This window comes from Otolemur garnettii, unplaced genomic scaffold (assembly GCF_000181295.1).
Source record: "Otolemur garnettii isolate 467f Iridium unplaced genomic scaffold, OtoGar3 scaffold00154, whole genome shotgun sequence".
In the NCBI taxonomy this organism is placed as follows: domain Eukaryota; kingdom Metazoa; phylum Chordata; class Mammalia; order Primates; family Galagidae; genus Otolemur; species Otolemur garnettii.
In genome coordinates this window covers 2,560,436-2,587,187 of record NW_003852549.1, presented here as the reverse complement: position 1 = coordinate 2,587,187, position 26,752 = coordinate 2,560,436, and the positions used below count along the sequence as shown (strand labels likewise).

At 38.3% G+C, this 26,752-nt stretch overlaps 2 protein-coding genes across 2 annotated transcripts in view; one reads left to right on the top strand and one right to left on the bottom strand.

The window, feature by feature from the left end:
• NHLRC3 (NHL repeat containing 3) overlaps positions 1–16,126 on the bottom strand; it is a 23,021-nt gene extending 6,895 nt beyond the window's left edge. Inside the window, exons 1-6 of the mRNA XM_023519070.1 lie at positions 15,832–16,126; positions 15,274–15,426; positions 14,820–14,967; positions 9,256–9,456; positions 7,266–7,357; positions 3,746–3,858 (exon numbers count right to left, since the gene is read on the bottom strand). Coding sequence (XP_023374838.1) covers positions 3,746–3,858; positions 7,266–7,357; positions 9,256–9,456; positions 14,820–14,967; positions 15,274–15,426; positions 15,832–15,921 — 797 coding nt within the window. The 5' untranslated portion in view covers positions 15,922–16,126. The remainder of the gene's footprint in view (positions 1–3,745; positions 3,859–7,265; positions 7,358–9,255; positions 9,457–14,819; positions 14,968–15,273; positions 15,427–15,831) is intronic.
• Positions 16,127–16,485: 359 nt separating this feature from the next.
• Positions 16,486–26,752, top strand: part of PROSER1 (proline and serine rich 1) — a 29,531-nt gene continuing 19,264 nt past the window's right edge. Inside the window, exons 1-5 of the mRNA XM_012811356.2 lie at positions 16,486–17,223; positions 19,768–19,833; positions 22,052–22,120; positions 23,663–23,757; positions 24,912–25,005. Of these exons, the coding sequence (XP_012666810.1) occupies positions 17,179–17,223; positions 19,768–19,833; positions 22,052–22,120; positions 23,663–23,757; positions 24,912–25,005 (369 nt within the window). The 5' untranslated portion in view covers positions 16,486–17,178. The remainder of the gene's footprint in view (positions 17,224–19,767; positions 19,834–22,051; positions 22,121–23,662; positions 23,758–24,911; positions 25,006–26,752) is intronic.

Here is a 26,752-nt window from a genome sequence, read left to right as displayed (position 1 = left end):
AAAAAAAAAAAAAAAAAAAAAGAAAAGAAAACAGAAAGAGAGGAGGCTAACAACCTAATGGGTCATCTCAAGCAACTGGAAAAGGGAGAACTGTCCAATCTTCAAACCAGCAGAAGAAAAGACATAACCAAAAATATAGCAGAACTAAATGAAACTGAAAACAAAAGAATCATTTAGAAGATCAATAAAACAAAAACTTGGTTGTTTTAAAAGATTAATAAAATTGATAAACCTTTGGCTAGACCAACCAGAAACAGAAACATAAAATCTCTAATAAATCAGAAAAGATAAAGTAGAACCACAGAAATACAAAAACTCCTTAATAATTACTGTAAAAACTATTCTCAGAAATAGGATAATCTGGAGGAAACAGATTATTACCTGGAAGCATGCCACCTTCCTAGACTCAGCCAGAAAGAATTAGAAATTTTGAATAGACCCATATCATGCACTTCAGTGCATCAACTATATGAAATCTCCCAAAAAAGAAAAGTCCAGGCCCAGATGGCTTCACATCAGAATTCTACCAAACTTTCAAAGAGGAACTAGTACCTATATTACATCACCTTTTCCAAAATACAGAAAAGGAAGGAATCCTTCCCAACACATTCTATGAGGAAGTATCACCTTAATCCCCAAACCAGGAAAGTACCCAACAAAGAAATCAAACTATAGACCAATTATCATTAATGAATATCGAAGCAAAAATATTCAGTAAGATCCTAGCAAACAGAATTCAATAGTACATCAAAAAAATTATACACCACAATCAAGTTGGTTTTATCCCAGGGTTACAAGGTTGGTTCAATATACGTAAATTTATAAATATAATACACCACATAAACAAAATGAAAAACAAAGATCATATGATTCTATTAAGTGATGCAGAAAAAGCTTTTGGTAATATCCAGCATCCTGTTGTGATTGGACACTTACGAAAATAGGCTTAGATGGAACATTTCTTAAACTGATAGAGGCCATCTACAGCAAATCCACAGCCAATATCATATTAAATGGAGTAAAACTGAAAACATTTCCACTCAGATCTGGAATTAGACAGGGATGCTTATTGTCACCACTGCTATTCAACATAGTATGGAAGTCCTAGCCATCGCAATCAGACAAGAGAAGGGGATTGAGGGTATCCAAATGGGGTCAGAGGAGGTCAAACTCTCAGTCTTTGTGGATGACATGATTTTATAACTGGAAAATCCCAGGGACTCAACTATAAAGCTCTTAGAAGTGATCAAGGAATACAGCAGTGTCTCAGGATACAAAATCAATACTTTTAAATCAGTAGCTTTTATATATACTATATATATGGTCAAGCTGAAAATATAGTCAAGGACTCTATTCTTTTTATAGTAGTGCCAAAGAATATGAAATACCTGGGAATTTATCTAACAAAGGATGTGAAAGATCTTTATAAACAGACCTATGAAATCCTGAGGAAAGAAACGGAAGATGTTAACAAATGGAAAAACATACCATGCTCATGGCTGGGAAGAATGAACACTGTTAAAATGCTCATACTACCCAGATCAATCTACAGATTTATTGCAGTCCCTAACAAAGCACCAATGTCATACTTTAAAGAACTTGAAAAAATAGTATTTTATTTTATATGGAATGAGAAAAAATCTCAAATAGCCAATATATTACTTAGAAATAAAAACAAATCAGGAGGCATCATATTACCAGACTTCAGATTGTATTATAAATCTACAGTGATCAAAACAGCATGGCACTGAAACAAAAATAGAGAGGTAGATTTATGGAACAGAATAGAGAAACAAGAGATAAACCCAAACACATATCGTCATTTAATCTTTGATAAGTCTAACAAAAACATAGATTGCAGAAAAGATTCCCTACTTAATAAATGGTACTGGGTGAACTTGCTTCGACCTATAGAAGGTTAAAACTAGAACCTCACCATTAACAAAAATTGATTCTCATTGGATAAAAGATTTAAACTTTAGACATGAAACTTATAAGTTTATTTTACATTTTTATAAAATACTAGAAGAGAGTGCAGGGAAACCACTTGACTATATTATCCTGAGAAAATATTTAATGAGTAGGATGCCCCTGGCAACTGATGCAACACCAAAAATATATTACAGGGATCTGATCAAGCTAAAAAGCTTCTGCACAGCTAAGGATACAGCAAGTAAAGGAAACAGACATCTTTCAGAATGGGAGAAGATTTTTGCCGGTTATGTTTCTGACAAAGGTCTGGTAACTAGAATCTACAGAGAAGTCAAATTAATCAATCAGAAAAGAACAAACAACCCCATTTCTTTGTGGGCAAGAGACTTGAATAGAAACTTCTCTGAAGATGACAAGAGCATGGCCTACAAACACATGAAAAAATGCTCATCACCTTTAATCATCAGAGAAATGCAAATCAAAACCACTTTGAGATATCATGTAACTTCAGTAAGATTAGCCCACATCAGAAAATCCCGAAACTGCAGATGTTGGCGTGGGCATGGAGAGAAGGGAAGTATACTGATGGTAGGACTGCAAACTAATACAGAATTTTTGGAAAGAAGTATGGAGAATTCTCAAGGAACTAAAAGTTGACCTACCATTTGTTCTGAAAAACCATTACTAGTTATCTACCCAGATGAACAAAAACCATTTTACAACAAAAACATTTGTACCAGAATATTTATCAAAGCCCAATTTACAGTAGCCAAGTCGTGGAAGCAGCCTAAGTGTCCATGAATGGATTCACAAATTATATACCATGGATACTATGCAGCCATAAAAAAGAGGGAGACTTTACACCTTTAATGTCTACCTGGATGGAGCTGTAACATACTCCTTAGTAAAGTATCTCAATAATGAAAAAAAGTATGCAATGTGCTCAATACTATTATGAAAACAATATATAAACACACATTCATACAAACGATAAAACACAAAGACAGTCAAGAAAGAAAGAGGACAGAGGAGGGAGGGGGAGGGAAGGGGAGGGCAAGTTGAGGGAGGATATATGGCGGGATCTCACCTACTGTGCACAATGCAAGGGCACATTTCAAAACAACTAAGAGTATATTGTAAATGTCTTACCACAAAAATAAGTAAGTGAGGTGATGGTTATATTAATTAGTTTGATTTAAGCATTCCAGATTGTATATCAAATCTTCATATTGTACCCCATAAAGGTATACAGTTATGTTTTAATAAAAATTAACTTAAAAAAAGTAAAAAAAAAAACTGTGTGTATACATATATATATATATAAATCATATCATGTTAGCTCAAAGCTCATCTAACCATGTCCAATAAATGTTCTACAAATTTTATATACAGGCTCGGCGCCTATAGCTCAACCGGCTAAGGCGCCAGCCACGTACATCTAAGGTGGCGGGTTTGAATCCCCAGCCCAGACCCGCCAAACAACAATGACGGCTGCAACCAAAAAATAGCCGGGCGTTGTGGCGGGTGCCTGTAGTCCCAGCTACTTGGGAAGTGGAGGCAGGAGACTCGCTTGAGCCCAGGAGTTGGAGGTTGCTGTGAGCTGTAATGCCACGGCACTCTACCCAGGGGGATAGCTTGAGGCTCTGTCTCAAAAAAAAAAAAAAAAAAAAAAATTTATATACAAAAGAATATAATTGAATTATATATAAATTCTACAATTTTCATTATGCTTTAACATAAAGGTTTTTTTAAAAAGTAAATTAAAACTTTAACTTTAAAAAATAAAAATGAAATAAAATAAAAAGAAACAAACCTGACTGAAGAAGGTCCCTCTTCTGTGAAACAACTATTCCAGGCTCCTAACCACTCTCCAGTGTCTTTGTCAAATACTTGAATTCTTTTATTTCCTCGGTCAGCAACCCACACCTGAAAAACACAGCCCCCCCAAAAGGTCAATTTGAAAAGATACATGACATAGAGACTAAATCCTTATTTTAATTAGTTTCACAATACATTATCTTAATACTTAGAACAGGAAAAAAAGTTCTTAATACTTAGAGAGCCCCAAAAGTACTGTAAGTTCCATTTAAGGTGAAGAAAAACTGAAGTTCAGAAAGGTTAAGTGAGCTTACAGTGAGAGAGGCACAACCTGCCTTTACCCAAAGCCTATGATGGTGTTTACTAAATAAGCTAATAACTAAGAGACTGCAGTGCTCCACCATAAGGCAGAGGATCCGAGTAATGAAGAGTGACAAGGCTCATTCATTCCTCTAACAAGCACTCACTTTCTCTGAGTACTGCCAGCTTGTCAGTTCCTGGGAAGACAAAGAAAAGCAGCCCTCCTTCTCCGGAGCTGAGGACAGCAGAAAGTGGGGTATTCACTCCTATGGCAATACCATTAAACCTGTACCTGCTATTCCCAAGGTACATTCAAGGCACTGAAGCACTTAGAGAGGAAGCTTGAAATAGTAACACATAAAGAATGATACTAAGTTTAATTTAGGCTTGTCACAAGCTGTAATGAGCTAGTAGGAAACTACTGTATAAAACAGGAAGTCAGATGCACTCTTGCAGACAGCCCATGTGTCCCATGCCTGCCCCAGAGGCACACGAAGGGGAGTAATTCATAAGGACACCAGGCTGGTGCTGCAGAGAGGAACCCTGCTGACCTCCACCTGCCTCTTTTGGGTCCTTTGCATTTCTTGGCTTTGTGAACGCCTATTTTTTCAGGGCAAACCTGTCTCTTTGTTAGTGTGTATAAATTTTAGCAACCACTGAATTCATCCTCAATCAGAAACAAATAAAGACTCATACAATTTTAGAAAGGTTGTTGATGTCTAAGTAAGGCAATTTCTCAAGATCTTTTCTAGGGCTATAATTCTTTACTAAGAGTGAGTTTCCTAACAGATTTTGGGATCTGTATCTCGAAGAAATGACCAAGGAGAAAATACAGTCTATATACTTACGAATAAATGAAACTTTAGATAGTCAGCATTATTTTTCCTACCTGAAACTCAATGAATTTTGATTATGGGGATTATGTTTAAGAAATGTCAACTAAAAATAAAATCTTAAGCCTCCCAATGATTGAACAGACCCCTTTCAGCCACAAAGACCCCAGAAAAACCCTAATACTAATTTCTGGTCAGGGTGGCAAACAAGGCTGACAGGCCTCGTTATACCCCTCCCTTGGAGAGTTTAGCACTCATGTTAAAACAGAGATTCTAACCCTAACAAAAGAGACTGTGTGACAAAAAGATACCAAATTATAAATAAGAAGGCTCTGTCAGGCAACGATCAAGTTATACCTTAAACTTTATAAAATCTAGTTAAACAGATTTTTTTTAATAGCACGGTATCACACAACAGATAACAGGACCACCACCCCTGAAACATCCCTTCCTACTGACTACAAATTTTTAGGCAAAGCTTAATACTCTGAACCAATTGCCAATTAGAGAATCTCTAAATTCACCAATGACTTGTAAGCCCCCACTCAAGATATCTCACTTTTTTGTGCTAAAACAATGAATACCTTACATAAATTCATTTATTATTTTACAAGCAATTCCTGTCTCCCTGCAATGTATAGAACCAAACTATAACCCTGCTACCTTGGGCACACTTCCTCAGGAGGTCTTGAGGTTGTGTCTCCCTGGGCACATGCTCATTGGTTCAAAATAAACCTCTTTAAATTATTTTACAGAGTTTGGGCTTTTCTGTTCATAGAAACAAGTCTTTAACTCTGGGACTAATTAACTTTTCAAATAGGGTCATGGAAATGATGAAATGTGTTAATCATATAAAATGCTCAAAATGTCATTGCTGTTGTTACAAAAACTCAAGTGTGTAGAAATTAACATTTTTTCTTTATCACTCAGTAATGTCAGAGTACACCATTAAACAATTTCCAAAGCCTCTTAGAAGGGTGCTCTTCTCCACAGTGAATTCAACTGGGTATAGGTCTTGCATAGTCTGAAACTTGATCTTTTGCTGAGCACAAAATAGGAGTAATTAACCAAGCTCAGGAGGGTAATGTGTAAAACTCAAATTCCAACTTTCTAGTGCCTAATTTACACACAAAGTTCACATGGTTAGCTAACTTGTCATGGTAGCTAGAAAAACATAATGTTCAAAACACTCTTATTTGTCCAGGCATGGTGGCTCATACCTGTTAATCTAATCCTAGTACTCTGGGAGGCCCAGGCAGGGGGATAGCTTGAGCTCATAGGTTTGAGACCAGACTGAGCAAAAAGCAAGACCCTGTCTCTACTAAAAATAGAAAAACTGATGCAAGAGGATCGCTTGAGCCCTGGTTGGAGGTTGCCGTGAACTATGGCACCACGGCAGTCTACCCAGGGTGACGGCTTGAGACTCTAACTCCAAAAAAAAGTCATTCTCACTTTATCAACATAGGAAGCCAAATCATAATTAGAAGTTTGGTCTCTGAGCACAGAATCAGAAGTGGAAACGTATTAAATGCCTAATGGCTTGAAGGCAAGTAGCCTAACATATCTATAATGGGTTTTTTTGTTTGTTTGTTTTGGGGTTTATTTTGGCCAGGGCTGGGTTTGAATCCACCACCTCTGGCACATGGGGCTGGCAGCACCCTACTCCTTGAGCCACAGGTGCCACCTGACATATCTTTTACATGTCAAGACATCTAGTCATTCACATGTAAGATGCCCGCTAGACACTAACATATAAAGTAGAAGAGATTTAGTATGTGCACTCACATAACCTACAGTGTATCAGAATGAATATAACATAGTGTGATAGTCACTATAACCAGGAAGTACAGCCCCTATAGGAAAACATGAGGAAGAACTAAAAATGTTTTGGTGGGGGTTTGGTTATGAGAAGATAACCTCAAAGAAGTGATAACTATTCTTAGGTGAGTAAAAGCAATAGATGTGGTAGTGGATGAGAGTAAGGAAGAGAAACCAATTGAAATTTGTTGGTTAAAGCTTTCTGTTTCTTAAATAGGGTGGAGTTAGTGAGAGCAAGACTTTGCCTAGATGGCTCTCTTTTCCAAGCTTCCAAGATTAACCTCTCCTGCCCCTCTTTTGAACAACACATTTTTTTCTTAAGAATTGAAAATACATTCAAACACTTTTAGTAGAACTTTCTGAGCAGAAGGGCAACTTTTAGTTGGAAACCTCCCCAATGTAGGATCCAAGAGAGCATGACTGCACACCCGGCCCCACCCCCCAGACACACCTATAACATACACGTGTACACACGATCTATATACAAATGCCCAGACACACAGAGACTCACAGACACACGTATTCAGACACACAGTCCCAGACATGGTGACAATGTATTTTTACCCGACCAGCTGAATCAACTGTAATGCTATGAGGTATGTTGAACTTTGCAGGTCCTGTCCCGTTTTCTCCATGCAGCCAAAGGATCATGAAATCTATAAATGGTAAAAACATATGGTTAAAGCAACATATGGAATGTCCTACACGTTATTTTATGATATAAGATTGCAAAAAACTGGGCAGTGCCTGTGGCTCAAAGGAGTAGGGTGCCAGCCCCATATGCTGGAGGTGGTGGGTTCAAACCCAGCCCTGGCCAAAAAAAAAAAGATTGCAAAAAACTATTCAGTTATACCCCTGGTTCACTTGACCAGGCTTTTTTGGATTCCTGTCTATACACCTGTCTGCCTATTTCTTTTTTTTAGTATATGTGCTGCTGAAGCAAGCACTATTTGCCTATTTATTATGCTTTACAAAAGAAAAAAAAATTCCTCCCCTATTTTAAGCATTAATCTAATTCTTTAATTATCTTAACTTGAATCTTTTGTGATTGCTTCAAAATCATTATTTAAGGTTGATGTCATCCTCTCCCACAAACTGATTCCCTCTCATAACTTAACATTATTTGATATTACTGTTCCACTGAGCTTAAACATTCACTCTATGTTTTTACAGTCTATCTCCTTTGTTACCCACTGCAGTGTGCTGAACTGTGCTCCTCCAAAGAGATGATGTCCTCATTACTGGTACTTAACAAATGTGCCAGTATTTGGAAACAGGGTCTTTGCAGATGTAATTAAGTTAAGGCTCTTAAGATAGGAAGATGAGTTCATCCTGGATTTAGGGTGGGTCCTAAATCCTCATTAAGGGAAAAGGAGAGGGAGATTTGACACACATGGGAAGATGGAGCAGAGACTGAAGTTACGCTGGGACAAGCAAAGGGATGTCTGAACCACCAGAAGCTAGAAGTGGCAATGCAAACTCCTTCCCGAGAGCCTTTACAGAGACTAGGGCCTACCAGATTTCAAACTTCTGAATTCAAAAATATTGAGAATAAATCTGTATTGTTTAAAGTCACCTAGTTTGTGACAATTTGTCATAGAAGCCATTAGAAACTAATAAACTCATATTAAATCTGTCTCCTAAATGTGGTGGTTTCTTTCATAGAATTTTTTTGGATTCTTGTTTAATCCTCGCTCTGCATCCCTTTAACTGTTACGGATAAAATGCAGTTACTAAGTGATAAAGTGACTACACAGCCTCCAAATGATGGACCTCACTCACAACAGACCTCACCGTAACAGTCTTATATAAACTCTGCTTCTGTAATATCACTTTCCTACTCAAAAACCCCCTCCAAGATGCTTTATAGTCACAAGTGCCTTTAAAAATCCTCAAATAAGCTTTCAAGGACATCCCAAGTTTTATTTTACACCATTGGAAAAGTATACCTTCACTTCCTTTCCTGCTAATAACCATCTGTGAGCCATGTATAAAACCTCCATGAAGGTCCCCTCACCCTCATCTTCTCTCACCAAAACTAATTTAAGAACTACTTCCATTAAGAAACCTTGTCCTCCTTCTCCAATCAATCTAGTTTCTCCTCCTAATTCCTATTTTACTGTAAGAATCAATAATATGGACAACTTGTCATTGCTTCATGCATAACAGACCTGTGTCTCCTGAGACCACAGGACACAGAGCAGGCACTCAACCTCTAGAATGCTCGACTCTGGGACTCTGGGTCCCTTGCTTTTTCATTCCTAACTGGAGAGGATATCCAGTTATCTCTTGAGCCCTATAAACTCTTATTCTGCCTCAGGCTCCTTTTGGAAGAATCTCCTTGCCTTTAAATGTAAAGAATAAGCAACTCTGTTATCAGAATCATTAATTGTTGGCAATCACATCTATCTGTTTTCCAGTGTTTTCTAGTAACGCATTTTACCTCTTTACACAGTTTTATATATAACACTGTTACAACATTATAACAAGTATCAAATAAATTAAATCTAATTTATAATATTCTTATAATACCATAGAAAGCTAGGCCACATACCTTGGGACAGTTTGATCAATCTATTATTCAATCCTCCATCTCCATCCACAATGTAAATATCTCCTGTGTCCTCAACATACAATTCTGCGGGACTGTCAAACTGCAGGGGATTCAAACCAGTGCCTTTTTTGCCTGGGGTACCCAAGATTTGAACAAGATCACCAAAGGAATTGTATTTTTTAATAGTATGACCATAGGATCCTGTAAAGATAGAGATGCACATCTTACAAACAAAACTGTATAATCACGTTTCAAGTAAGCTGAGAGCAAAAATTTGGTAGTATTAAACAGCAAAAAAAGGCTTATTGATTTAGATGAAGAAATGTTATAATGGACAAAAGAGCTTCTTAAGTTCTACAGCCATACTTGTTCAATAATCAAAATCTCTGTTATCCAAAATAGGTAGATTCTAAATTCAAATAAATAATTCCCCCCAAAGACTCATTATATAGAAACCTCATGTTGCTATCAAATTACTGGTGTACCATTTTCTTTTTTAATCTAATGGCCGTGAATAACCATGTTTGTAAAAGGAAATCAAGAAGTTGTAAAAGAAACAACTTACATTTGAAACTGGTTATTTCAATCATTCACATACATTCCTTCAGTTTCAGTAGGTCAACAAAAAAATTCTCTGTGGTCCTACTGTTTTTAAAATACATTTTCTCCTAGTGAAAACAAATTCAAAACTTAGCCCCTCAACTTTCCTTTCCTAAGAAAAAATATCTTTCCCAAATCACTAGTATCTTATTTCTCACATTAAAATTTCTTTCCTTGAGTTAAAATTATCTTAAAAGCAAAAGCATAAAGCAGGACATTAGGAAAATCATAAAGCAGTTAACAGAAATAAACATGAAGGCATGTAAGACCAAACTGACAGGTGTCCCAAAGACTAAGTGGATACATCAGGCCCAGCAGTAAGGCGAGTCAGCTCACATTACAATTCTACCTTGAAAAACATTTTGACTTATACTTGATTTGGACACTTGAGCTTCACTGTACAGTAACAAGAGAACACAAAACCCTCAAAGTTTCTAAAGAACTAACAAAAGAGATAGAATATTACCAAATAATGTATTTTTTTTAAGGGGCTGATTTGTAACCATACTTTTGATCAGAGAAAATTTATTCCTTTGGAAAATGAGAATGTAAAAACTGTCTTCAGATATGTACTTAAGAAAAAAAGTTTTAATGGAAAGAATGAAGAGATCATCTGTGCCCTTTTTATTTCTAGAAATCGGTGAGGTCATGAAGAAGCACATGAATAGAATGACACAACTTAACAGTGAATCCTGGGAGGAAAACTGTGAAAACAGTCCAAGCTCATTATAATATTATTAATACAATGAACTCAGAGATAATCTAGATTTTTTTGGTTTAACCAGAATCTTATCATCCAAAATACAGCTTTAAAAAAACAGGCCATTAGCTAAGACCTAGAAATCTTTTGGGTTCTAAGAACAGCTTTGGTAATGGACAGTATTTATAACAACTGAGGCCTCCTTACTTTACAAAAATAGTAACTGAATTAGCAACAAATGGGTAAATAGGATGTCCATTAGGTATCTTTATCCAGAAAACATTCAAGAAGTAGGCCAAACAATAATGGAAATATTGTCATTACAATCCCACTCATTCCTCAGGTAATGCCCGCCTCTCTCTGGCACTGCCTTGTCTGAAGCCACAGCACAGGTGAATCACATTCTCTGAAACTTTCTCCACAGCTGTAAATTCAATTATGCTCACTTCATTTTTCAGCATTTTCTACTAAGACTATTTGATGGTGGAAAGATTTCAGACATGCTCAAGTCAGTGGAATTTCAAAAACCTTAACACCAGTTTCTCCAAATCTGCACTTTGGGCAACACAGTAGTTCTAGTTTCTTAGCTCAATCTCTTTTGGAAGAACACTGGTAAACTAAAATGAGAGTCGAGGATCCCATTCATCCACCTTCAGAGATTGCCATGTTATTTGGCTTCACCGAAGATGTTTAGAGCTATTTCATCTGAGAAGAGCAACTCACAATTGTCCCTTCAGCGCCTCCAAGCAGAAAGTAAACAAAGCAAAGAATTTAAACACAACCTCAGAACAAGTGGGCTTAACAGACATGTGTAGAGCCCTTCACCCTAATAAAATTGAGTATACAATCTTCTCAGCAGCCCACAGATCATCCTCCAAAACTGATTATTGTCTTTGGGCACAAAGCAAATCTCAGCAACTTCAAAGGAATAGAAATTATACCTTGTATCTTCTCAGACCAACACCGAATAAAAGTAGAAGCCAACAACAACAGAAATCTTCATGAGGCGCCTTGTTTCATGGAAACTAAACAACCTCATGATGAATGACAGCTAGATCAAGGAGGGAATCTCTAGGGTGACAATGAAGCTACAAGCTATCAAAACCTGTGAGATACAGCAAAGCCAGTCCTTAGAGGGAGTCTCTACCATTAGATGCTGTTATCCAGAATACTGAAAGTACAATAACCTAATGGACCATCTCAAGGAACTGGAAAAGGAAGAACAATCCAAATCCAAACCACAAGAAAAGAAATCACCAAAATCAGAGCAGAATTAAATGAAATTGAGAACACCCAAACTGTTCAGAAGATCAGCAAAACAAAAGGTTGGTTCTTTGAAAAGATTAATAAAATTGATAAACCATTTGCCAGACTAACTCGAAATAAGATCTCTAATAACATCAATCAGAAACAAAAAGGTAGAAATAACAACTGATATCACAAAGATACAAAAGATCCTCAACAATTACTACAAAAAAACTCTATGCCCAGAAATTTGAAAACATAGAGCAGGCTCGGCGCCTGTGGCTCAAGCGGCTAAGGCACCAGCCACATACACCTAAGGTGGCGGGTTCAAATCCAGCCCGGACCCGCCAAACAACAATGATGGCTGCAACCAAAAAAAGCTGGGCGTTGTGGTGGGCGCCTGTGGTCCCAGCTACTTGGGAGGCAGAGGCAGGAGACTCGCTTGAGCCCAGGAGTTGGAAGTTGCTATGAGCGTGATGCCACGGCACTCTACCCAGGGGGACAGCTTGAGGCTCTGTCTCAAAAAAAAAAAAAAAGAAAAGAAAACGTTGAGCAGTAATTCTCAACCTTCCTAATGCCACAAACCTTTAATACAGTCCAAAGGGGTCGTGACCCACAGGTTGAGAACCACTGACGTAGAGGAAACGAAATAATACCTTGAATCACTCCACCTTCCTAAACTCACCGAGGACTAGAAATTTTCAATCAACCATTATCAAGCACCAAATTGTTGCAACAACAATTAAAAACCTTCCAAAAAATTAAAGTTTTGAACTAGATGGTTTTACATCAGACTTCTACCAAACCTTCCAGCAAGAGCTAGTATCTATACTACAGAACCTATTCCAAAAGAATCCTCCCCAACATGTTCTACAAAATAATCACCCTGATACCAAAACCAGGAAGGGCTCAACAAAAAAGGAAAACACAAACTCCTATCATTAATGAATATCACTGCAAATATATTCAGTAAGCTCTTAGGAAAGAAAACACAAACCCCTATCATTAGTGAATATCACTGCAAATATATTCAATAAGATCCTAGGAAAGACCACAGAGCTACACCATTTAAAAAATTATACACGATGATCAGGTGGGCTACATCCCAAGGATGCAAGGTTGGTTCAACAGATACGAATCTATAAATGTAATTTGCCATATAAATAGAAGCAAAACCAAAGACTATATGATCCTCTCAACAGATGAAGAAAAACTATTTGAGAAAATTCAGCATCCTTTTCTGACAAGAACACTTAAGAAAATAGGCACAGACGCAACATTTCTTAAACTGGTAGGGGGCCATCTACAGCAAACCCACAGCCAATCTGATACTGAATGGAGCAAAACTGAAAGCATTTCCACTTAGAACTGGAACCAGGTAAGGATGGCCATTGTTGACACTGGAGAGCTAGAAGTTCTAGCCAATACAATAGGCAAGAGAAGGACATCAAGGGTATTCAAATGGAGACTGAGAAGGTCAAACTTTCCCTCTTTAACAATGATAAAATCTTATACTTGCAAAACCCCAGGGTCTCAACCTTAAGGTTCCTAGAAGCAATGAAGGAATATGCAATGTCTTGGGTCAAAAATTAATGTACACAAGCCAACAGCCTTAATATGTCCCAATAATAGTCAAAGTTGAGAATCAAATCAAAGACAAAATCCTCTTCAAAGAAAATAAAATACCTGGGAACATACCTAACAAAGGACATGAAGGATCTCTGCAAAGAGAACTATGAAACACTGAGAAAAGGAACAGCAGAAGAAGTCGATCAATGGAAGAACACACCATGCACATGCTCGTGTCTGGATGAAACATCCACACTACCCAAAACTATCCACAGATTTAATGCACCAATGTCATATTTACAAGAACTTAAAAAAATAGTACTTTGTTTTATATGGAACCAGAAAAAAACACTGAATAGCCAATGCAATTTTCAGAAATGAAAACAAATCTGGAGGCATCACATTATCAGACATCAGGTTATACTACAATTCTATAGAGATCAAAACAGCATGGTACTGGCAGAAAAAGAGATACAGATCTATGGAACAGAATAAGAACCCAGAGATGAACCCAGCCATGATCACCACCTGATCTCTGATAAACCAAACAAAAGCATGCACTGGGGAAAAGAATTCCTATTTAATAAATGGTGCTGGGAGAAGTGGTTAGCCACATGTAGAGGACTGAAACTGGACCCATGCCTCTCACCACTGGCGAACTAAAAGTCGCCTTCCATTTGATCCCACAATCTCATTACTAGGTATCTACTCAGAAGAAAATAAATCATTTTACCACAAGGACATTTCCACTAGAATGTTTATTGTAGCTTCACAATTGCCAAGACATGGAAGGAACCCAAGAAACTGCTTTATATGTATACCATGGAGTACTTTCAGTCATAAAAAAAGATAAAGACTTTACATCTTTCGTATCAACCTGGAAGGAGTTGAAACACTTTCTTCTTAGGAAAGTATCACTAGAATGCAAACGCAAGTATCCAATGTACCCAATACTAATATGAAACAGAAAAACAACTACATGACCACAGGAGAGAAAAACACAAGTCTATTCAAGTAGGGGGAAGAGGGGAGGAGGGAAAGACGGAAAGGGATGAGGGAGGGATACTGGTAAGCGCTCACCTAATGTGCACAATGTAAAGGCATACAGCACACACCCAGATGAAGGGCTCAACTACAACTTGAATTTTACTTTAGAAACACAAACGATGTGTTTCTAACCTAATCATTTGTACCTTCCTATTAATCTAAAATTAAAATAAAAAGAGGAAAAGTCCCTTGACAAATGCAAGTAAAGATCATGATAATAGACTCCTTGTTAAATTTCCTGATTCTACGTACAATACAAAGATAAAGAAACATGTTATTTCATGAAGCATTAGAGAAATAGCCAGTAGTTTCAGCAACTCTGATTCGAAACTGCACAAGCAAGAATATGAGTAAAGATAGGATGTTTTTAGGAAGATAATTTAATAGATATTACTACACATACCACTTCCTACATCCGTGATCCAGATGGATTGTTCAAGTAGTGTACTGGCTGCAAACATACCATGAGGTGTGTCAACTGTATAATTCCAGGATCGTAGGAAATATCCATCCTCTGTAAACACTAATACCTTTGGGATGTTATCCCCTCTCTGAAGGTATACAAAAATAACTTCTTAGATAGTATCAGTTTTAAGGAAATGTAATCTTTATTTTGGCAAAGGGAAACAAAAATTAAAGTTAATTTAGAAATTTAGTGACATTTGAGAAACCAACTTCAAAACCCCAACAATATTATGTGTGATATCTTTCACATTCAATACCAAAATATTTACTTGAAACTATCTCAAAAATAAATTGTACAATCAGCATAAAATAAATGCATATGGTTGGATATTATAGTAAGGTTGTTTTCTTCGTATTCTTCACGATTATTTTTTAATTTCTATTTTACTCACTTGTGCTATGTAAACCAATCCATTGAGGGAATCAACTCCAACACAAAATGTTGCTCCAGTAAAATACTCTGATTGCTTAGGCCAATCCACATCCAGCCGGTAAAGAATTCTCTCAGTTTTCCAGGAAATTCGAAAAGCAAAGTTCCTCAAAACCTTAAATAAAATCGTAAGATTAAGATTCAGTTGACCCTCTACGTAAGAAAAAAAGAGGAAGGAATGGGGGGAATGACTTTTTTTTTTAGAGCGTGCCTTGATAACTAGAATTTTGCTGGACTGAAATAATTCCAAATAAATGGGCTCTTAATACGTACGAATGTCTAAAGACCAAGAAGACCAACCCGCAAATTATTTCAAAGTTAGGAAAGAAAAAATAAGGAAAATAGCGATGCACCATAGAAAAACTTTTCAACACTTAAGAGTCAAGGAAACAGGCGTCAGAGACAGGCTTTCCAATGAGCCAGTGAGCGCAGGTCTCGCCGCCCTCATCCACCACGGCGGCGCCGCCTCCCATCAGTGCCATCCACACCCCGACAGTCCTTCCCTCGCTACTCCACTCACTGGAGAGTCACAGAAATGCGACTGTAAAACCAGGAAGGCGAGAAAGAAGCCGGCAGCTGCGGCGCAGACCCAGAATCTCGCCACGGCCATGGGAGGAAGGGGGACCCGCGAGAGAGTGAAGGCGGCCGACACCCTCGGGTCCGAGTTCGTGGCTGCAGAGGGTCGGCCTGAACCCCAATCTCAAGCCTCCCTTCCGTGGAGACGCAGGCTTTTAAAACGAACGGGAGCAGAGACCGGGACTAACGAGACCAACTCCGGACGTCCGGCGCCTTCCCGGGCCGCGGTCTCACGTCAGGTGCCTGCAGGTGGGGAGACTCGGGGGCCACCTTTCCCCGCCCCTCGGGGCGGTCCCCGGCCGGACTCCGCCCGGCCGCCAAAATTAGGGTGCCTCCATATATGCCTCAACCGATGGACGTCAATTCTTTTAATTTAGATGGAACAGTCAAAATACAGCACAAACAAGAAACATAATGGGAGGGCACTAAAAATAATTACTTCTGGCCTGTGGGAAGAATTTTAACCGTATCTTTCTCCGGGACGTTCAGGCATCAGCAATGGATGCCTATGTTCCCACACTAGGACCACCTCCACGGGCTTTCAGAAAAGAGCGGCCCAACCCGGCAGCGCGGAGTTGAGTTTTTTCGGACGCGACGGGATCGTTGTAGGTCCCTTAGAGCTGGTGGGGGCTGCAGGGGAGACCGTGCCGGGCGCCTGGTGCTTGCTGGGTCTGCGCCTTTCAGGAGTCCCCTTACGGAGGCCGTGACCCTCTTCGCCCGGCGCCTGGTTCCCTCCGGCCGCCGGCCGGCTCCCGGAAGCCGCGGCCGCTGATAACAAAGAGCTGCTAGACGGCCTGCTGACGGGGCTGAGGGACCCGGCAGGCCGGTGGAGCGGCGGGGGGCGAGCGCGAGCCGAGCCGCGAGTCCGGGTTTGCAGCTGACGGGCGCGGCCGGCGGCGGAGGCGCTGGTGCGGGCCGGGAGGCGGCTGCCTCCTTTCTTGGCGCCCGCGCGGCTTCGGAGGCAGGTGCTTTGGCCCTCGGCTGCGGGAAACGGCGCTCGGCCCGGGCAGCCGAGCTCCTCCCCTGGCTGCCTCCACGCTTTGTGTGAAGAAGCTAGGCAGACCTGACCGGAGTTATCTTTGTTTTTAATAAAGTTTTTCTAAACCTCCGTTTTTAGGAATTTTTGCAGAGTTTGCAATACTCTCCACCTCTTCGCATCCTTTCTTATGCTCGTGGAGTCTTTTTCCTCCTCGACTATAAAATATTTTTACTGTCACCGGGGCAGACCAGGGATGAACGTTTTGTAATTGAAAGTTTAACTGTTAAACCCCCCGTCAAGATTCTAGTCAAGATGGATAAAAAGTCCTTTGAAACGGTGCTGGATGAAATAAGAAAGGTAATGACACTCGATTCCCTTTATTATTTTATGAGATACGAATTCTGGTGATTTATTCTGTTTGAGGTACTGTGTGTAGATTGCGAAAAATAAGGGTCCTGGAATTGCCACATTGGTTTGAATGGTTTCATGGAACATGTATAAGAGCTTATATCTTGATAACGTTTCATGATACAAGTATAAATTGTCACCTTAACGCTATAGTTGATAGTCATTGGGTTGCTGTGGAAATTATATTCAGACAATTAGATCCTTAAAGCGACTTACTTTTGGGTAAGTGATTTAATGCTTTTGAGTTTATTTCCTCATCTTTCAGTAACACAACAGTGACTAAAAACTAGAATTCCAAGAAAGCTTTTATGTAGCTATTGTTATGATAGGATTTTTATAACCGAAGGATAAGCAGAATATATTTTTTGTGTTAGCCAGAGAAACTTAGTGTCCTAATGATATGTGCCATTAAGTTTAAAGTCAGATTCTTAGAAATTGGCTTTCAATAAATTGAATTTCAAATTTTTTTTCTCTTGCTTCCCCCTTTTGCTTTTTGAGACTGTTGTGTTCATTTCCTCTACCAGATGCCGAGCATTTTGGAATGTAGTTTTGAGCCTAAGGTATTTCTCGAATTCCAGAATAAGAAATTGCCTGTTCATAATTGAAAGGACTTAACTGTACCATTGTTATGTAAACGTGGGGTGCTTTGCCTAGTCCTTCCTGCCAGTTACTTGCATTTTCATACTTTATGACCCTTGACTGACCTGGAAGAAACTGTTTCCATGTGCTCTGGTACTTCAGCTTAGAAAGTTACTACTAAAATTGTCTTTGAAGCTGTTGTTTTACTTTGTTCTTTATAAGTCTTTTTTTTTTTTTCAATTTGATATGTTTACTATTTCATATTTGACAATATTGAATGTTCTTTTTTGAACAAATGTCTGTTTTTGCAAGCCCAATTAAGATTTTGAAACAAAACATCGATTTACTAACAACATGTCACAACTTGTTGGTGGCTGATTTCTGTTCATGAGAAAATAATTTGTGAGTTCAAGGAGACCAGCAGATTGCTACTTTAGAAAATACAAGTTGTCCTGTGGCATACACTGTCCCTTCTAAGTGTTATTAAAATGTCACATAGTAAATACTAATGATGAGATTATGAAATTTCCCAGATGTGAAAGTCTTATTCACATGAGATGGCAACTTAAGTTCATATTTCTGGTCTGCGGTCAAAATATGTCTTTTGTTTCTTTACCAAATGATTAGATGCAACATAGTCTGTTAAAGTGGAATAAAATATTAGCATATCCAAATATGGAGCATTACTGATTTTTTAAGTTAGTAGACCTACTCTCTTTGAGGTTAACTGGTCAGCTTAGGTTACAAGTTAGTTAAGTGAGGGATCCAATATTCAAACTCAGGTAGTGTGACTCCTTAGGGCCATTTGTCAAGCTTGGGGTTAGAGCTGGCCTCTCCGCATTGACTAATGAAAGAAGAGACACATGACTCGGCTTCAGCACAATCCAGGACTTGGTTCAGAAACTTGAATTTGACTGTGTCTGGTGATTATGATGATGATCAAACTCCTGACTAAAACTCCTGCTTTATTCAGAATACAACTTCCTCCCCTTTCCAGTGAAATTAAACTGCTGAACAACCAGAATGTTGGCTGTAATATTTTCTCCTAGCAGAATCTTAATATAGTGTATGGAAAGTACAAATATATGTACTTTTGTAGTAAAAACAAAGGGATTAGATCAGTTTTATCATTGACTATCAAGTTATGATAACCTGGTGTTTCCATCTCTAAGCTAGGCAAATAGCTTCAAGGGGACCATGTGTGACTTCAGTGAGCCATAGACGGGCTGGGTCTGGCTCAAGGCTGTCAGCTTTTCTCTCACCCGTTGACATAGAGGAAAGTAATGTGTCACTTAGTGCATATCTATTATGTGTCAGATCTCATGTGGACTGGTGTAATCCTCACAGTGGATTTGAGGTGAGTGGTGAACAGTGTTCCCTTTTCAAAGGCCCCACTGACAGTAGCAGGCACAGTGAATTCAGGGCCTTTTAACTCCTTGCCTTCTCATATCCCTGTGGAAGTACTGAGTGCCTCAACTAGACTGTCTTATTCTTGCTTTTCTATCACTTAGGACATACATTATTCAGTAATTAATTGATGAATAACAGCTGATACATTTAATCTTAAAAATGACAATTTGGCTGGATTCAGAATTTTTTGAAAGTCTTTGATCACATATTCAGGAATTCTGTGTGTAATTTGTACTAACATTGAGTAATATCTATTACAGTTTTATTTGCTTTCCTTGTAGGGGTGAGTGGGGAGGCTTTCCGGCTCACTCAGCATATCCTTCCCGACACAGAACCTGGAAAAGAAGAGTGTCCTGTCACCACACTGACCTTAGCTGTCTGTGTGCTCAGGCTAACAGAGACCTGCCCTGTGGAGTTGCTCGGGCAGTTTTGATACGTGAATGTTACTGTGCTGTGGACATTAATTAATTAATGATTAATGCTGTTCTTTCTGTGTTTTTTTAGGCTGTTTTGACAGAATACAAATTAAAAGCAATTGAATATGTTCATGGATACTTCTCTAGTGAACAGGTATTCCTATTTTAACAAAGCCTTTTTATACCAGTGTTCTGGTTAACGTCTATTTACCTGCTCATCAGATTCAGAATTGCTTTTACCTTTTTGCTGTGTGTATTCAGGAACTTTAGAAGCTGTAAGTTTTGGTAGAAAACTGAAAATAAACAGAATTCATAGTTCAGGAACAGTTTTATAAACCTACCCACTTAACCGCAGTTCATATCCTAAAATGATCTTAAAATACATTGGTTAAAAAAAGCAGTTCAAAGTATTTATCACTCTGGACAGATTTACAAATTTATAGTAGACAACATATCCAAATTTATAGTTACTTATAAGACAATAGTTGCAAAATTCCCTACATAATTAAAAGAAAACTTGAACAAATTAAATATATTCATATATGAAGCCACTAAATAAAAATTTCAGCCATAAGACACATACACAATGTCTAATAAGTAATTTCTATAACTGCCAGAAGAAGACTGCTGTGTTAAGCCTGGTAGTTTAGAGGAAACTTTCACTACACCTTAGAGGGAGTTTGCTAATTTAAAAAAAATATGTATATCTATATACACATACAACAGTTGAGGATTTCTTAGGGATACCTAGAAAACTCTTGATAGAAAAATCAGGCAGAAATAGAAATGTATATGGAGAACAGTCCTGGGAAGAGTGGACGATGCATGAATCTGTAGGTTGAGTTAGTAAATGCTCTGATTTTCATTGATTTCTCAAGAGCGTCAAAACTTGAAAGCTTGAGTAATTTTAAGCCCATAGTGGAAGTTCTGCCTATTATGTTCTCATAAGCTACTTTATGATTTGTGTTTATTAATGCCTTTTTAATGATAGTTTTTTTTAGCTTTCCTATTACTGTACAAAGTCACCATAAGCTCTTTTAAATGTTTTGAAAAGAGTTATAATTTCTCACAGATAGTAGCTTTTTTCTTTTGTGTGTGTGTGTAAAGGTGAGATACCATTGGGGAGGAGTTAGGGACTGACCCACAGCTGTTTTGTTTTTGTGTATTTATTTATGCAGGGTAACACAGAAAAGCAAAACGTTGGTGGGGTCAGGCCCTGATATCTCTATCTCTCTCTCTCTCTCTCTCTCTCACACACACACACACACACATACTGGTATGTGACAGTTTAATGGGGCTTCCATTTTGCAAAAGTCATTAAAAATTTTACGGAGTCATCTGAGGTATATTAATGATTTTCAACCTATCAGACATGCTAGACATACACTCTTACCAAATTAACTGGGAAGTATGCATGATTACTTATTTTCTATTTATATATCTCTTTGTAAGAATTAAAATGTAATTTCACTCTCTTCACATATGACTGCAGTTGGCATCATTAATCTTGCTTCATAGAACAATTGAAATAGCACATTTTTAGGAACTGTCTTCTCGCATTATTTTTCTTTTCCTTTGGAGTATACTTGATCCCCATCACCCTGGTTCACTCTCTTCATGCTAAGACTTCAGTGCTGTGATCTTTATGACCTGCTCATGTCTTATGGGCTCCTCCTTAATGATGGTGGGAGCCAGGATGGCTGAGCTCTCAAAATCATGCACTCTTAGAAGCTGCTGGAGCAATTTGTGATGATTCTTAAAGTTTTTAGGGAATAGATGTATGGTATGAGTATTATGCCCTCCAGATTCAACTAAAAGGGTAAATGTTAGTGGACCCACACAAAACCACATTGCTACAGCCTTGTAAATGATTCGAACTATACCACTGTACTGATATTTTAAGGTTTTCCGTTCACAGTGCATCCTTACATTCTTAAGCTGATATTTTATTTCTATCTATTGCTTTTCAACCTTTCTTTTCTTGTTAGGATAATTTCTTTTTTCTGTATTTAATATTTTTCTTTTTTTCTAGACAGTTCTATGGCAGAGAATTTTCTGTGGTGGTAGAAATGTTCTCTATCTGCAGTGTCTATTATGGTAGCTATCAACTTTATAAGGCTGTTTAGCGATTTAAATGTACATAGCCACAGTCTAGACCAGTGGTTCTCAACCTTCCTCATGCTGCGACCCTTTAATACAGTCCAAAGAGGTCACGACCCACAGGTTGATAACCTCTGGTCTAGACTCTGGTGCCACTCTGATCACCTGGGCCTAGGCTGTACACGTTGAATAGTAATTAATTCCAAGTACTGAATCTTAAGGGAATGTTTGAAACACACTGTCATTAGAACTAAATTATTCTTTGCTTTTAGGTAGTTGATTTACTGAGATACTTTTCCTGGGCTGAGCCTCAGTTGAAAGCAATGAAAGCATTACAGCATGTAAGTAACTTACTTTTTCCCTGGACTGTAGAATTGAAGTATTTTTAATTTTAGTTTTCCATAATTAATCTCAAGTTGTATTTTGTTTACATCAGAAAAACTAACCCCAAGTTTTATTATACATTGATTATTATAAAAGTTTCCTAACTGTAAAGTAAACAAATTATACTATTAAATTGTATACCACAGTATTCTAATCAGCAAATTGGAGGAGAACAAATATTCATTGGCAAGTAAAATACGGGATGGATATATTCAGTCTAGAAGAGTTGTCAGGGAGCTTATACCTAACATTCTTTACATCAGCATTGTCCATTGTGGTAGCTACTGGCTACATGTGGCTATTGACACTTAAAATATGCCTAGTCTGAGGAACTGTTATGTTTTTTGTGACTGGTTTAAATAGGCACACACCTGTGCCTGGTGACTGCTGTATTGGATAGCGCAGCTCTAGAGCTGAGGTCAGCAGGACATGGGTATCCCGCTGCACTGGCAGATTTTCCTGGAACTATCAGCATGAATAGCTTTAATGAAACAATTTATACATTTTTGAATTTCTAAACCAGTCTGCTTAAGAAAGTATTTGGGTGTGTTAGTGCTAATTTTTGATCTCTTTAACCCTTGTTTTTTTTCTAGTTTACAAAAGAAAGGGTCATTTCCCCTATGCCTTGGGTAAAATTCTTTTAGGTTTTAGAGACAATGCTTGGCTCCTGGGAGGGAGGGAGAGCAAAACCTGAGAGAGCTACTTACTCTAAGAAATGCTAGTGAGGGCCTGCCTCACTTTAATCACAAGTTTAAGGCAAAGCTCTCAGGACTGCTTTCACATCTCCCTACCTTAGAATTAAAATTCAGAGCTCAGAAGGGTTTTCCAGGGACAACTCAGTACACATGTTTGAATTAAATTATGTCTTTTCTGGACAAAGTTCGATTTGACGGTTTTCCATACTGAAGATTGTCTTTCTAGTTTCTACTGATGACTTTGGTTCTATCTCTTGAATTGGAGAAGTCAAACGCCGCTTGAGTATTAACAATTTTAGGGTCCGCACCTGTGGCTCAAGCGGCTAGGGCGCCAGCCACATACACCTAAGGTGGTGGGTTCGAATCCAGCCTGGGCCGCCAAACAACAATGACGGCTGCAACCAAAAAATAGCCAGGCGTTGTGGCGGGCGCCTGTGGTCCCAGCTACTTGGGAGACTGAGGCAGGAGACTCACTTGAGCCCAGGAGTCGGAGGTTGCTGTGAGCTGTGATGCCACAGCACTCTACCCAAGGTGACAGCTTGAGGCTCTGTCTCAAAAAAAAAAAGCAATTTTAATAGTTTTTTCCTTTCTTAAAATGTGTATACTTTTTTTGGTACTGCCTGTATATTATAGTATGACATATTTTTACAACTTCTTTTTGAGTATTTTTTTTTTACCTATCATGTGAAATACTAATTAAAAGTAAAATATTTATATTGAACATTTAACTGTACTTCTAAAAACAGGCAATTTCTGGCATGAAGAGCTCATATTAAACATAAAATTATTTTTTTATATTCACAGAAAATGGTGGCTGTTCACCCAGCAGAAGTGGTCAATATACTCAACTGTTTCACCTTCAGTAAAGACAAATTAGTTGCTCTTGAACTATTAGCTTCGTAAGCATTTTTTTCTTTCTACTTCATTGGAGAAAATATTGGAAGCTAGATATCTTTAACTCTTTATTTAGATATCTTTGTCTAAAGATTAAAGATAAAAGATATCTTTTTTAGATATCTTTAACTTTTTATTTAGCGTGTGTTATGCTAAATATTTATGCTAAAATATCAGAAGCTTTTTAGATATCTTTAACTCTTTATTTAGCCTATGTGAGAATTGTATTAGTCCAACTGTAATAAAACATAGTCTATAAAGGCATACTGATAGATTCTGATTTATGTGAATAAATATCCAGCGTGCTTATTATACACGTGGCCATTATAAAATAATGGGGCTGATTGAGATGATTGTATTTGATTGGTTGTGCATCTCCTTAACTTGGCCTTCCCACTCTGAATAACTTGTGGGCATGTTGATCAAAATAGGAATTTAAGAGTTAAGACAAAGATTCTGCCACTTTTCAACACAATATATTTTGGGGGTAAGGTACTTAATATTTCCAAGCCTTATTTTGCTCAGTTGTAAAATAAGGATCTTACTTGCTTATGTAGGGTATATGAACTTTAAACAGCATAAGGTATATGAATTCAGGGTATATGAACTTTAAACAGCATAAGGTATATGAATTCACCTAGCCCAGCATTTCATGGTCACAATGAGTGACGCTCAGAGAGAAAAAGAACCTTTTCATAATTTAACAATATATAATTTATTGCTTACTTATAGAACGTATGTTTTTGACTCCCTTGCATGTATATAGATGTCCATTAAAAGACAATTAAAAATAAAGCTTGTGGTGAAACTTTATTTTTCAGTCAGCTGATTTTTATGGGTTTAATGCATGGCTGGTTCTATTGCCATAGCCCTCCTAATAATCATTTAAGAAGGTGTATTTTGAAAAACCTCAAAATAGTAATTTGTATTAATAGTATTACTTTGTAACCCAGTAATCAAGTTTGATAAACCTCAGTTCAGTTATTATAATTATCATCTTTATAAAAACATGTTATTTAAGCTAAGCTATAATTGATCACACTTTTGTCCCCCAGGTCAGGAAAAGCTTATTAGATAACATATGTACAGTAAATAAAGGTTGCTGGTCTCTGTAGATATGATTTCCAGGTTTTTAAATGAAAACCTGTTTTCTTGGCAGAAACATTGTTGATGCACAGAACTCTCGTCCTATTGAAGACTTGTTCAGGATAAATATGTCTGAGAAGAAACGGTGCAAGAGAGTGCTTGAACAGGTAGTTTTCTCAAGATTGCTGTGTACATGGTGTGGTGGTTTTTCTTAATGTTGATGAAAAAGTACCTTTCTTCCTCCTCAACTTCATTCCTGTTAACTTTAGTGAACAACCTGAATGCTAATACCTGGTGTGTTAAAAGTGGACATCCTTGCCATCTCTAGAGTAGAAACAGAGCTGATTGAAGGGGACCCTGAAGTGGTGAGACGTCTGGAGAGAGAGAAGCCAGTTGACCCCTCAGCCTGAGCCTCCTGGGCATTATGTCTTGTTCCCTTTGCCATGGGTCAAAGCTTTTGTCTTTATTTGGAATCTTGACTTTACAGATTTCCTTTATTATCAGGTTTATTTTAAGCCAATTCTTTAATTTAAAATTTACAAGAGTGGGAGAAGTACTTGTCTCGGCCTAGAAAACTAAATTTGTCATGTAAACAAAGTATGTATTTCCTAGGACTGTGATGGCTGGGAGCTGAGTTAATAATAATTAGAAAACTCAATTGTCTTTGAACCTCCTAACCCCGCTCAGCCTCGAGGAAGGTGGGCAGCTTTGCCTTTACTGTGCGCTGCTGTAGTTAGAGTCAAGCTCTGCGCTCTGTTTCTTTACTTCAGTAAGGTCTTTAATTTTCTTGAGTAAAATCTTTAAGGCATCCTGTTTATCACTACTATAGTTTTGTTGTTTTTGTTTTATAAAGCATTCGATCACGTCACTTTCCTTCTCAGAAATATTCTGGGCCTGAGTGTTCTGTGGTGTAGGCCCTCTCTGGGCAATGTAGATCAGTAAGTACAACTTGTGTAAAAGGTAAACTTGCAGAGCCTTTGTACCCCCAAAGTTCAATATTTAAGAATTTATTCTGGCTCCACGCCTGTGGCTCAAGTGGCTAAGGTGCCAGCCATATACACCTAACGGTGGTGGGTTCGAATCCAGCCTGGGCCTACCAAACAACAATGATGGCTGCAAACAACAACAACGACAAAAAAATAGCCAGGCGTAGTGGCGGGCGCCTGCGGTCCCAGCTACTTGGGAGGTGGAGGCTCGCTTGAGCCCAGGAGTTTGGAGGTTGCTGTGAGCTGTGATGCCACGGCACTCTACCCAGGGGGACAGCTTGAGGCTCTGTCTGAGGTTGCTGTGAGCTGTGATGCCACGGCACTCTACCCAGGGGGACAGCTTGAGGCTCTGTCTCTCTCACACACACACACAAAAAAGAATTTATTCTAAGGAAATGGTATAAATATATACAGATAAGGGCATTCACCGCAGTATTATTTATAACAGCCAAAAATTGAGGTGATTTTAGGATTGGAGTGTTAAGAGGGCTGGATTATCTAGCTAGTATAATTACATGTGTTGTGAATGACTTATAAAACCAATCAACTCTATAACAAAATTTATAACACACATAGTAGAACTAGATATTCCTATAAGACAGTATAGATCCACTGGAATATATATTGCCTATTACAGTGCTTGTTATTCATTTAATAAATATTAGACACCAACTCAGTAGGTGTGAGACATTGTTTAAAAGCTAAAGATGTAGGCTCAGTGCCCGTGGCTCAAGTGGCTAAGGCACCAGCCACATACACCTAAGGTGGCAGTTTCGAATCCAGCCCGGGCCCGCCAAACAACAATGACGGCTGCAACCAAAAAATAGCCGGGCATTGTGGCAGACGCCTGTGGTCCCAGCTACTTGGGAGGCTGAGGCAGGAGACTCACTTGAGCCCAGGAGTTGGAGGTTGCTGTGAGCAGTGAAGC